At 46.5% G+C, this 12,470-nt stretch overlaps 1 protein-coding gene across 1 annotated transcript in view; it reads left to right on the top strand.

The window, feature by feature from the left end:
• The first annotated feature begins 5,156 nt into the window (after positions 1-5,156).
• The window catches only part of LOC107125928 (endothelial cell-selective adhesion molecule-like), a 20,132-nt gene continuing 12,818 nt past the window's right edge, over positions 5,157-12,470 (top strand). The window contains exons 1-2 of the mRNA XM_015429397.1: positions 5,157-5,348; positions 10,861-11,074. Coding sequence (XP_015284883.1) covers positions 5,157-5,348; positions 10,861-11,074 — 406 coding nt within the window. The remainder of the gene's footprint in view (positions 5,349-10,860; positions 11,075-12,470) is intronic.

The following is a 12,470-nucleotide window of genomic DNA, read 5'->3' as shown; positions in this document are numbered from 1 at the left end:
TTTCTGAATGACAAGGCTGGCAAGTTTCCCTCACATTTCCTAACCTATTTAAAACTCCTCTGGAAGTTTTAAGCCCACAGACATCAGCCTGCCCTGTTGCTTTCCCTCATATCAGAAAGACTGTGCCTTTGAGTTTTAAACTAGTGAGTGCCATTCCAGGTGACCTCCACCTGAAGGGAGTTGTGAGATAGAACCTAAAGGACTTCACCCTGTCTGCCCAAGTGACAGTTATACTTTCCTTTTCCTCTCCACCTCTTGCACCAAAGACTTTGAGGGCCTTGCATGGCTGTTCCTACCTCTATCTACCACACCAAGAGGTTAAAAGGGGGATTGGCAGAACAGGTAAAAGGGGATGGACTCAAGAGAAGGGGAGGATTCCCATTGAAGACAATATATTGCTATGGCTGCTGCTTTGAGGGGGGAGATGCACCCTTTTCTTTGCAAGGGTTTTCCATATCATACTGGCAGTTGCCTCTTGTAAAATGGCTGCTGTAGCTTCTTGAAGAGACACAGACTGTATTTTATTTTATTTTATTTATTTATTCATTCATTCATTTATACCCTGCCTTTCTCCCCAATGGGGACCCAAAGCAACTTTCATCATTCTCTTCCCCCCATTTTATTCTCATAACAACCCTTTGAGATAGGTGAGGCTCAACCTCAGAGAGTGTGACTGGCCCAAGGTCACCCAGCGAGCTTCCCTGGCACGAGTGAGGATTCGAACCTGAGCCTTCCAAATGCTAGTCCAATACTCTTAACCACTATATCGCACTAGCTCTCTGCACGGATGTTGCAAAGGCTGTAGGAATATTGCAAACCCAACCTGATCCTCCTCTTCTCTTAGCAAGAGAAAAGGTAGCTTGCACTGTGCATACATCTATGGAGTCTTCTCCCAATGGTAGAGGATTTGTGTTACATACTGATGATCCCAGGCTGAATCCTTGGCATCTCCAGTTATTAAATCTCAGGTAGGGACACTGCAATTTTTGCAGCCAACTTGCTAGGCAGTTGAACTTGGAGTGTTCATCTGTACCTATCAGACATGAGCAAATCACTAAACAAGCAAACACCTTGAACACTTGAAGAACTGGTTTGCATCATGATTTTTTCAAAAACTACACATGCATGAAAACCCTGCCGATTCAAATAGATCGGCAGCCATTAACATCTAAGGACTACTTAGCCAAAGCCTGAATGGTAGGATTTTTTTAAAAATAGTATTTGTTTATGTTGGATTTGTATAATTTGCAACTCTTTTAATTGTCTGCTTAAACAATTGCTTGCTGGGCAGAGCAGTGGTGAAGCAATGGGCTGGGGCTAGGAGCTTGTTGGAGTGCGCACGTGCAGAAAACCAATCGTAGAAGGGAGTCGTTGATGCAACCTGTGAATAGGGCAACAAACAGGCCACTGTAAAACCAGCTCCCTGTTTATGACTGGTGAAAAGAGTGTGTGCCAAACTGGTGAGTGTCTGAGCATCCCTAATCTCAGAATTAGCAGGGGACAGGACAGATCTTCCTCCTCCTGAGACCCCCAGAGAGCTCACTAGGTAAATCAGCGTTCTGACCTAGTGTTAGGCACCTTCCTATGTATGTGAAATGGCTGCTGATCATTTCCCCCAGTGTGATATTGTGAGACTGGTCCTTCCCTTCTCTTGGTAAGAGGCCGGAGCCAGAGATGAGTTGAATGCTTTTGTTACTGGGTCTGTTTTTACAGGAGGGAGGGTCAGAATGTTTTACAAAAACAGGGGCATTCTCTTCTTCTCCCCATTTTGAATCAGCAGTATGAGAGTTTGGGGGTGGAATCTGGTATGCACCTTTGGAGCACAATTCTTTTTCTCATACTTGAATGCCATCTTGACCCCTGCAAACCCTTTTGGGGGCGGGAGAAGAAAAATATGTAGAATACATTCTAATATAGTATCTGAAGCCTCTTAAACATTGCCCTGTACTCATAAGGTGCACTGGGAGCAGAGCGTGGGCACCGTGTGGTGTATTTGAGTCTGTTTGTACAGAGCCCCTGCTAGCTATCGTGAGCAGTATGTTTCTTGGGTCGATACTTGCTGCTGTTTGATGACAGGATATTGGAGTGATTCTGCTTTGGAAATAGCTGATGTAAAACACTTTGGCATCAGGAATGTTTTGCGCTTTGAGTTCAGAGAACAGTTGCCCTCTTCTAGCATTTTTTTTTAAAATTAATCAGCTTTCTCAGTCCCAAAATAGAAATACTAATGAGAGAGGGTAGCAGCTTTCATGAGTTTGGTGCGTCTGCGTGGGGTTGTTGTTGTTTTTTTAATGAAGCACATCTTTCTCCAAACGCAGAGTGTCTGAACATGATGCGCATGGAATAATTTCACAGATCAAACCTGGCTTTACCTGCCATTTTCGAAGGTTTGTGCATGAAGCCTGCTCAGGAGGCATGCCAAATGTTCCCACTCCAGCTGTTGCATTCTTTCCCCCATCCGAAATGTGTAAAATTTCTCTCCGGTAATCTTCCAAAAATGGTTTTCTTAAAAGAAATTCTACAATGATCATGGGGGCGAGAAGCTGGAAGAGTTGACGTGAGGTAAAGGGACATTTAAATGGGGGTGGGGGAGAGCGTGATGCCGAAGCCCTTGGCAGCAAAGCCGCTAGATAACATGCATCACCATCATGAACATCTTGCGGTGCACATCTCCTTTGGACTATTTTTTGCACCCTCAGCAGGATCTTCAGGTTCACCCACTCCCCATAAATCCATACTGCATCCCCAGATTCCATCCTTCCATCCATAAACCTTCAGAGTTTATGCATATACATTTTTTAAATTAGCATTGACTTTCAAACAGTCCCCCATGTGGTTGCTGGTCATCTCAGATAACCAGGCAGAGAACTTCTGTGCCACACCAGCTCCTACGCTTCAGCAGGGTCAAGATACTGCGGGCCGAACTACACGTTACCCACATGGTGCTGTCAGACAGCTGTGGGCTGGCAGTTCCCTTTTATTTATTTATTTATTTATTTATTTATTTATTTATTTATTTTTACACTTATATCCCACCCTCCCCAGTGGGCTCAGGGCGGCTAACAGAGGCCAGATCATTAGTCTAGCCATAAGTAAAAACATATAAAAACATAATAAAAACATCAAAACTAAGACTAAATTGCTCTATCCAGTTACTAGTGTCCTAGATCCAAGATGGTATCCCCACGACTCGAGCTAGTATTCTCAGCGTACATATCCAGTGGCGATGGCCTATCTGATCTTCTGTAATTCTAAGTTCTTCCTAGGGCCCCGTCGATGCATCCATTCAGATGTGTTGACGGTGGTGGTATAGTAGGGCGGCGGCTCCTACTCAAATGCCTGGCGGAAGAACTCCATCTTACAGGCCCTGCAGAACTGCTCAAGGTCCCGCAAGGCCTGGATCTCCCCTGGGAGCTCATTCCACCAGGTAGGAGCCGCCACCGAAAAAGCCCTAGCCCTGGTCACAGCCAGTTTGACATCCTTGGGGCCCGGTATAACCAATAGATTTTGGGGCCCCGACCGAAGTGCTCTTGGGGGAACATGTGAGGTAAGGCGGTCCCTCAGGTAGGCTGGACCCTGACCATAAAGGGATTTATAGGTAATAACCAGCACTTTGAAGCGGATCTGGTATGCTATCGGCAGCCAGTGCAGCGCTTTCAGCACAGGCTGAATATGGTCCCTCCAAGAGAGACCCATCAACAGCCTGGCTGCAGCATTCTGCACCAGCTGCAGCTTCCAGATCTGCAACATTTTGAAGCCTCATTTATGTACCTCATTTATACTCCCGCTTACATTGTTCTCCTCTCCTCCAGTTAACCTCACAACGGTCCTGTGAGTGGGACTGCCGACTCTGGGTTGGGAATTTCTGGGAGATTTGGGGGTGGAGCCAGGGGGGGCAGGGTCTGGGGAGAGGAAGGACTTCAGTGCGGTATAATACCATACAGTCCACTCTCCAAAACAGCTGTTTTCTCCAGGGGAACTGATCTCAGTAGTCTGGGGATCACATGAATATCCAGGAGACTGGCAACCCTACTTGTGAGGTAGGTTAGGCTGAGAGTGTGTGATTGGCTCAAGGTCTCCCAGCAAGCTTCCATGGTAGAGTGGGGGTTCGAACCTGGGTCTAGTCCAACACTTCAACCGCTACGGCACACTAGTTCTCAGGCATAAGGGGGCTGAATTCGAATCAATCCTGCAGGAAAAGTAGGATTAACCTTTCCACCCCACATACAAACTGTTTTGCTGACCCAAAATTTTCCTGGGGAGCCACTATTATACCCTTTTAGGGAAACTTTTGAAACTCTGTAGAAAAGAGTAAGAGTTCAGGAGCACCTTAAATACTAACAACTTTTGTGGTAGGGTATGAGGTTTCGTGAGTCACTGCTCACTTCTCCAGATACCGTCAGTTTCATGGCATGACCTCAAGTCCTAGTGATGTGGGTGAGAGAGAAGGAAATTGTGAAATGCTGATTGTCTGTATATACAGACTTTCCCCAACGAACAAACAGTGGCTCTCCAGGTTCATTTTAAGCAGGGAAAGTGGTTATCAGCTGCTGATACAGAGATCTGTTCTATTATAAGGGGGTAAAAATACCTAACTTAAAGGGATATTGTAAGGCAGTGATACTGACACAGTGGCTGGGAGCCGCATGTGGCTCTTTGACAATGGCATCGGTGATTCCACAGTAGCTTCTGTATTGAATTCTTTATAAGGTTGGTTCTTTTAGTTGTCACACCATTGTCGCACCTCCAGTGTGCCACATTTGACTGACAGGTTGGAGCAGGCGGGTGAACTAGGACACATTTTGTGAGCTGGTGGTGTTGTATGGAGTGGGGGGAGTTTTGTCATTTTGGGTGTTCCTCTGTATTCTGTCGCTTGAAATGCATCCAAGACAGAAATGCTTCCTCAGGGGCAATTGTTGGATCACCTGCACTAAATAAGTAACAGCTCTCTGTGTGTGTGTGTGTTACTCCAAAGGGTTTGTCTGGAGAAGGCCCTTATTCTTCATCTTTGGGCACATTCTGTAGCATACCAAATCGAATGATTAATCTGGCCCTGTTCTTGGTAGTGATGATGCTGTATGATGCCATGTGAGTTGCAATCTATTCATTAAACACTTCCGGAAAAGGCTGTAGATCTTAGCATTTGTGTAGCAGTTATGATATTGATTTCTCCCTCTGTTTCTGCAGGTCTTTCTTCTGCAGTATTGGAAGTCCATGTGGGACAGACTTCTGTGGTTTCCATCAAAGGGCAGCAGGCCATCCTGCCGGTCTGGTATACATCCATCTCTAATAGCAGGCCTTTTGTCTCCTGGCTTCTTGAAAGACATGGACCTAGAAAGCTTCTTCAGGTAAAGACACAGCAAGAGTTTTGCTGATGTTTGGAAAGCTAAGGCCCGTGCCCTAAGTTTCCTCTGAATAACTCTGGACCCACTCTGCCATGGCATGACATTTACATGATATAAAAAAAAGATGCTGTCCTTTTCAATAAGAATCTTCACAAGAAATAAAGCCTTAAAGAGGATCAAGATAGGGGATTCTACCCAACATTTTCCCCTTGCCCCCTTAAAACTGTATTTGTTTTAGGGCCGCTTCTGAATCTGCCTGTGAATTTCAGAGTTTCAAATTCCCTAGTCTTGTTTCTGAAAGGGAATTAATGCATTCACTGCCCACCTCTGTTGCATTTTTTAAAAATTTCCAATTTTTATACAGAGCACTTGCTGCGCATGTGCAACATTATGCAGCTGCCAGTTTCATCAGTTGGTCTGGATCTTCCACCCTCTACATGAACAATGAGCATTGATAAAACCCTTAGAAAGCAACTATAATGGGTTCCCATCAAGATTCTTTTGTGTACAGTGTTCTTTTCAGTGCCCAAGAGCACATGCATACATCATGCAAAACATTGCAGAAAAGAACCTTGATAGCGAGCCCATCAAAATTTGCCTTTATAAAGTGTTGTCCCATTGTGCCACATGCATATTGGTAATGTGGGTGGGAGAAGATGCCGCAAATAGTGCACAATCCAAACCTGGAATGGATTTAGAAGTCTTCCTATTTAAAACAGAACTGAAGTTACAGAGGAGTGGAATGCAAACAGGATTAAGATTCCAGAATGCTAAAAGGAACAGAATGGAAAATCTGCTCATTCCTAATGCGTTTCCCGTTTGCAACATATAGTTGGCATGTAGTGAGCCAAAATGCAGTTTTCATTCTTCCATCATCCTTTCCAAATATGGCATTTGTGCACAGGACACAAAACTGTTGGGTGTTGGTTGTGCTTCCTCTTCGCTCACCCTTTTCAAATGGGTTGCTGAATTATGCTGTTTTGTGAATAATTTACTTGTATGGACATTGCAGCAGCCTGATTAGCCTGAACCTGTCAGAACTTGGAAGCTAAGCAGGGGTTAGTCCTGGTTAGTACTAGGATGGGAGACCACCAAAGAAGATGGTGGCTGCTATGCAGATACATGGAACACCCATGGATGGAGTTGCCATGAATCAGTTGCGACTCAACAACATGTTCTTCTTTGTGGATGTTGCAGGCTCCATAATGTGTGTGCAAATGTTTGTTGTTCCACAGTGTTTACTGAGGGTGCGTTTGGCAGAATAGCTACTGTGTGGCCGGTAGGATATTTTGACAGATCAATGGAAAATCCTAGAGAAGTACATTGGGCTCTTCCTTCCCAGATTCATTTGCTACTCTGGAAAGATTTTTGCTGATCTCTAACTTCTCCTTTCTCATACATGCTAGTAATCTGCACTTTTAGACTGGGTTGGAGTCTTCCTGGTGCAGAATGTTAGTTTCTTGGTATACCATTTAGATTTTTTTTTGAAAGGATTTAAACTTGTTTGTGTTGTGCGTGATTGTGCATAAACAGCTCTGGGCAAAAGGACCAGGCCTAGTCCTCTGTTTCCCACTTTACTTTAACTGACAGGTTCCAAAAGCTTGTACTCATATTTGGAGAATCTCCAGCTGACAGGCTCTTAGAAATCATCTAAAATATGAGAGTATTTCAGACAAATGTTAAGAACCTGTCAGCTGTTCAACAGAAACCATTTCCCCGCAAATGCAATTGGGATGATATGAAGGATTCTTCTGGGGGAGAGGGAGTTTCTGTGTGCAAAGTTAACTCTGCAGGAGAAAAACAGATTTCCCATATTATGATGCTTCACATTCATGTAATACTTGAGAATGTTCAAACAGCTTTGCAGGCGTTGTCTTGGTAACCCTCACAACAACCCTGTAAAGTCGTCCCAAGGAAGTCAGGGAAGCAAGAGGGTTCTCCATTCCGAATTTTACCCTCACAACAACCCTGTGCGGTAGGTTAGGCTGGACAGGACAGGGCACCCAGTGAACTTCTTGGCTGAGTCGGGCTTTGTACCCAAGGCTCCCCAGACCTAGTCTGACACTGTACCGTCTGCCCAGCTCTCCCTGATCTCCCTGCCCAGCTGCCTGAGGTCCTTTTGAGTGGAGATGGCGGGGACTGAACCTGGGACCTTTTGCTTGCAAAACATGTGCTCTGCCACCGAGCTATGATCCTTCCCCATGTTTATATGCATGCTCATCAGTTGATGACTGCACTGCACCTTCTGTTCGGTGTACAACAGCCATTGAACGGCCCCATGGGATAAGCTTTCCTAGGTTCCTGGATCACCCCCAGCACAATATGGTCCAGTGGAGGCAGTTTCCCATGGACCAAAATGGGCATAACAGACACTGAAGAATTCTGTCAAGTCCGTAAAAGGCAAATTGGATGCATAGCTGTTATGTCTGGACATGTGCAATCGTCCACCCAGGCTTAACTGCTGCAGGTGCTAGTAGCCAGCATAAAGAGGCATGCCTGGACTTGTCTGGCAGGCCCCCTAGATGGAGAGTGGGGAGGCATGTCTGGGCTTGTCTGTGCAGGCCACCTAGTTGGAGCTTGAAGCCCCAGAACAAAGGCAGGCAGGATCCTGGAACCTGTCTGCAGATTGACCCCTGTGGGCAGCCAGCCAATCTGGAGCCTGGAGGCCGTTTGAACTCACCAATCGCATGGGGGCTGGGAGTGGCTTAGGTGTATATAGTTAGGACAGTTGCCCCATGTAAAGCATTCCTGTTGAGATGCAATACACTGCTCCTTGTTGAAATCACTCTGCCTTCGCCTCTGCTGTGTTAAACCCACTATTTAACAATAGCCACAATTCAGATCGGGGCCGTGCGGAAAAGGATTTAACCCTGCTTAGGGAATGAAGGGTTAAATCCCCTCTCCCGTTCCCTTGCCTGCACGTGGGCCCTGGCCTGACCTGGGCCTGCATATGTGCACAACATGTTTCCAGACTGAGGAAGATTGGTGGTCTTCATCACGTCAGTTTTGTGTCTCAGGCAGTCGCAAGTCATTGAGAGGATGAGTTTAAGTTGGCCTAAGCACAGATGCTGCCTTTGGGTTGTAAAATCTATATTTAGTAGGTTTTTTAAAAATTCTGCCCTTCTGCCAAGGAACTCAAGGCAGCATACACTGTTCCACCCCCTTGCTCCACACACCTCACAAGAATGCTGTGAAGTACGTTAGGCTGAAAGAGAGAGGGGACGGCTGACCCGAGGTCACCCAGCGACCGTCATAGCTGAGTGGGGATTTGAACCCATGTCTCCGCGGTCCTCATCAGACACCTTTAACCGCTGCATCACTTTGTGGCTGCTTAAGTATTTGTGTAAGGAAGACAGGACAGAGTTTCCACAGCACCCCACGCTGGAGTCGTCGAGCAGCCGAAAGCCTCTTGCTGTTTTGCCATCTGCTTCTCTTGGTTTCCCTGTGCGGAAGAGTCTCCCACACATACAAAGGCGCTTCTGTTAGAGAGCCAGCGTTCAGCTGTGAGGTGTATAAATCTAGCTAGGAAGGTAACAATAGAGTATCCCGTTACTGGTAGGGAGAGGCCAGGGGGCAGTGACTGGGTCCCCCAAGGAGACCTGGGTTTGACAAAAAGGCCTTGGAAGCTGAGAGCAGGAGAACAGTGCCTTCAGCATGGTTGTCTGTAAACCCCCTGCCCTCCAGTGCCCAAATTCTTGGGGCCAAACCACACAGGGAAGAAGAAGAGACTGGATTTGTACCCCACCCTTCACTACCCAAAAGAGTCTCAGAGCGGCTTACAATCTCCTTTCCCTTCCCCTCCCCACAACAGACATCCTGTGAGTTAGGTGGGGCTGAGAGAACTCTCTCGAAAACTGTGCTTGACAGAACAGCTCTGACTGAACTTGTAACTGACCCAAGGTCACACCAACAGCTGCATGTGGAGGAGCGGGGACTCAGACCTGGTTCTCCCAGATTAGAGTCTGCACTCCTAACCACTACATCTGGGGGGTCCTCCAGATGTGGAAATGAGCTGCAGAAAGAAGCAGCAACAGCAGGAGGCCCTGATCCGAATCAAGGCTATGGCACTGGGAAAGGGGAGAGGACTGACTTTTTCTCTTTCCCTGTGCCATTTCCTGGATCAGAAATGCTACCCTCCCTCAAGCTGGTTTCCAGGAGAGAGAAGAGATGGGTACAACATGGGTACTTGTCCCCCCCCCTTGAAGGGCTTAAAGTAGCCTGATGGGGGGGGGGTTCCTTTCCAATCTGAGGAACGGTATGAGAGATGCAGCCCCCCTCCATTCCCCAGTGCCATGATTCCGATCCATATCCCACCCAAGCCCCTCTATGGCTGCGTTTCCAGCTCAATTGCATGCTGGATGATCTAAACATCTATGCCCAAGTTACAAGTGGTTTGGCCCGTGTGTTGCAGAAGCTGGTGACCTGTGTCTTGGCTTCATTCCAGGGATGTGAGCCAGTCTCCTGACTTGTTCCTTCAAAGCAGCCAAAGGGAGAACTAAAAAAAGAAATCCCTGCCCATAGAAAACTTTGTCTGGGCTCCTTGGAGCTACTTCAGAATGGGTTCTGCTGATGGGGGATGAACAGCTGAAGGGGTGACTTCAGCCACACGCCTGCCCTGCTTTCTTGAGACACGTCTTTGCCTCTGAAGACCTCACCCGCATCCGGCGTGTGAAAATCTGAAGTGTTTATTGCTGTTGCCATGGCAGTCTAGCCTCATCCGTATGATGTGCTAGACATATCACTGCATCAAGTGAGGAACGGGTCTGTCGGAGTGTGGGAAGAGCTAAGCAACATGTGCTCCTGGTGTGGCTCTCCAAAAAGGGAAGGGAGAGAAGACCGAGATCCAAGATAATGGGACTTGGGCTCCCAATTGTAGCCTCTTTCTTGTCTCCAGGGAAAGCAGGTGGTACTTTGTCCTTGACCTGGATAGCCTAGGTTAGCCTGATCCTGGAATCTAAGCAGGGTCAGCCCTAGTTAGTACTTGGATGGGAGACCAGCAAGGAAGCTTAAGCCACCAAGGAAGGTAAGCAAGGTCAGCCCTAATAAGTACTTGGAGACCACCAAGGAAGTCCAGGGTTGCTGTGCAGAGGAAGGCAAAGGCAAACCACCTCTGAATGTCTAAACCTTGTGGATAGATTCAGGGGGGCAAGCTGAGTTGGCCTGAAGCAGCAGAACAAAACGGGAGTCCAGTGGCACCTTTAAGACCAACAAAGTAATAACTACTACAGATAAAACTTTGTTAGTCTTAAGGGTGCCACTGGATTTAAACCATATAGCGTTGCCATAAGTTGGCTGCAACTTGGTGGCCAAAGAAGGCATTCCAGGCATGATGGTGTAGATGTGCTCCAACATCTCCAGTTACAAGAGAATTGTGTCAGGAGCCTTGCCCGCATTTTTACATCATGCAGGTTTCCTTTAGGATTGGTTGGTTGGTTTGCATCTGGATGTGTGAAGCCGATTTGATTTCTATTTGCCGGGGTGTGATCGACTCGGCTCACCCCTGTCTGTCTTTCAGGTACTGACGTACATAGAAGGAAAGTCAAAAGTAGAGGAGATGTATCTCAAGCATCGGGTGGGCTTTCTGTATCCCATGCCTTCGTCTAACGTCTCTATTGTAATTAATAATACTCAAGAAGAAGACTCTGGGCAGTACATGTGCACAGTCAACCTTGCAGACGAAAACTCGGTAGATGGGAGAAACATCGGACTCATCAACCTTACTGTTCTGGGTAAATTGAGCGCTCGCTTGCCACTTGTTTGGGGACCTAGGGCTTTCCCCTAATAACTACTTCAGTGATTATTGAGTCTTAGCTTTTGTATACTTTTTGTAAAGTCGATGCAAAACGAGAAGGGCCAGGAAGAGCATTCTGCGATTTAGGTCAGCCTTAACATGGGAAGAGGGTAATACTCAACAAGTGGAGGTTACTTATTCCTATTAAATAGATACAGAATAAAGCATATTGGGGGAGTCCAGCATATTTTGACCTAGAATAGGGTGAAAGGTTTTACCTGCAACCTCACAAGAGTGCTCAGCTAGACTGTTGGGTACACACGGAACATACAAAGCTGCCTTAAACTGAATTCAGACCACTGGTCCATCAGAGCTAGTACTGTCTACCTAGGCTGAGAGTGGTTCTCCAGGGTCTGAGGCAGATGTTTTCTATGTTTTAACTATGGCCCGGTTAATTATCCTGCCCCTGTTAGCCGCCTTGAGCCCATCAGGGAGGGCGGGATACAAATGTGAAAAATAAAATAAAATAAATCATCTACGGCTTGATCATTTTAACTGGAGATGAACCTAAACGGAACTTCCATGTTCAAAGGCAGTGTCTTGCTTGTAGGCCTTCTTGAAGCATCTAGTTGGCCACTGCATGAAACAGGATGCTGGACTAGAAGGGCCAGTAGTCTGCAAAGCTATGGTTCCTTTAAAAAAAACAACCCAATCTTTAAGATAAGGTATATTTGAAAGGTCAACAGATTGGTCAACTAAACAGATAGAAGTGAATAGTTTCCAGGAATCCTAATGCAAACATAAGAACATAAGAGAAGCCAGTGTTGGATCAGGCCAATGGCCCATCCAGTCCAACACTCTGTCAAAAATACCAGGTGCCTTCAGGAGGTCCAGCAGTGGGGCCAGGACACTAGAAGCCCTCCCACTGTTGCCCCCTTCAAGCACCAAGAATACAGAGTATCACTTGCCCCAGACTGAGAGTTCCTATCTATACCTTGTGGTTAATAACCACTGATGGACCTCTGCTCCATATGTTTAACTAATTCCCTCTTGAAGCTGTCCCTGCTTGTGCCTGCCACCACCTCCTGTGGCAGTGAATTCCATATGTTAATCACTCTTTGGGTGAAGAAGTACTTCCTTTTATCTGTTCTAACCTGACTGCTTAGCCATTTCTTTGAGTGTCCATGAGTTCTTGTATTGTGAGAAAGGGAGAAAAGTGCTTCTTTCTCTACCTGCTCTATCCCATTCATAATCTTATAAACCTCAATCATATCACCCCTCAGCTGTCGTTTCTCCAAGCTAAAGAGTCCCAAGCGCTTTAACCTTTCTTCATAGGGAAAGTGTTCCAACCAGCCCTGTAGCTAACAACGTTTTGCTCAGGGGGCCAATGTTTT

The sequence above is a fragment of the Gekko japonicus genome, unplaced genomic scaffold, assembly GCF_001447785.1.
Source record: "Gekko japonicus isolate JY-2015 unplaced genomic scaffold, Gekko_japonicus_V1.1 scaffold67, whole genome shotgun sequence".
Taxonomy (NCBI): domain Eukaryota; kingdom Metazoa; phylum Chordata; class Lepidosauria; order Squamata; family Gekkonidae; genus Gekko; species Gekko japonicus.
The sequence above is the reverse complement of the archived record's forward strand: the minus strand, read 5'-3'. Positions and strand labels throughout refer to the sequence as shown.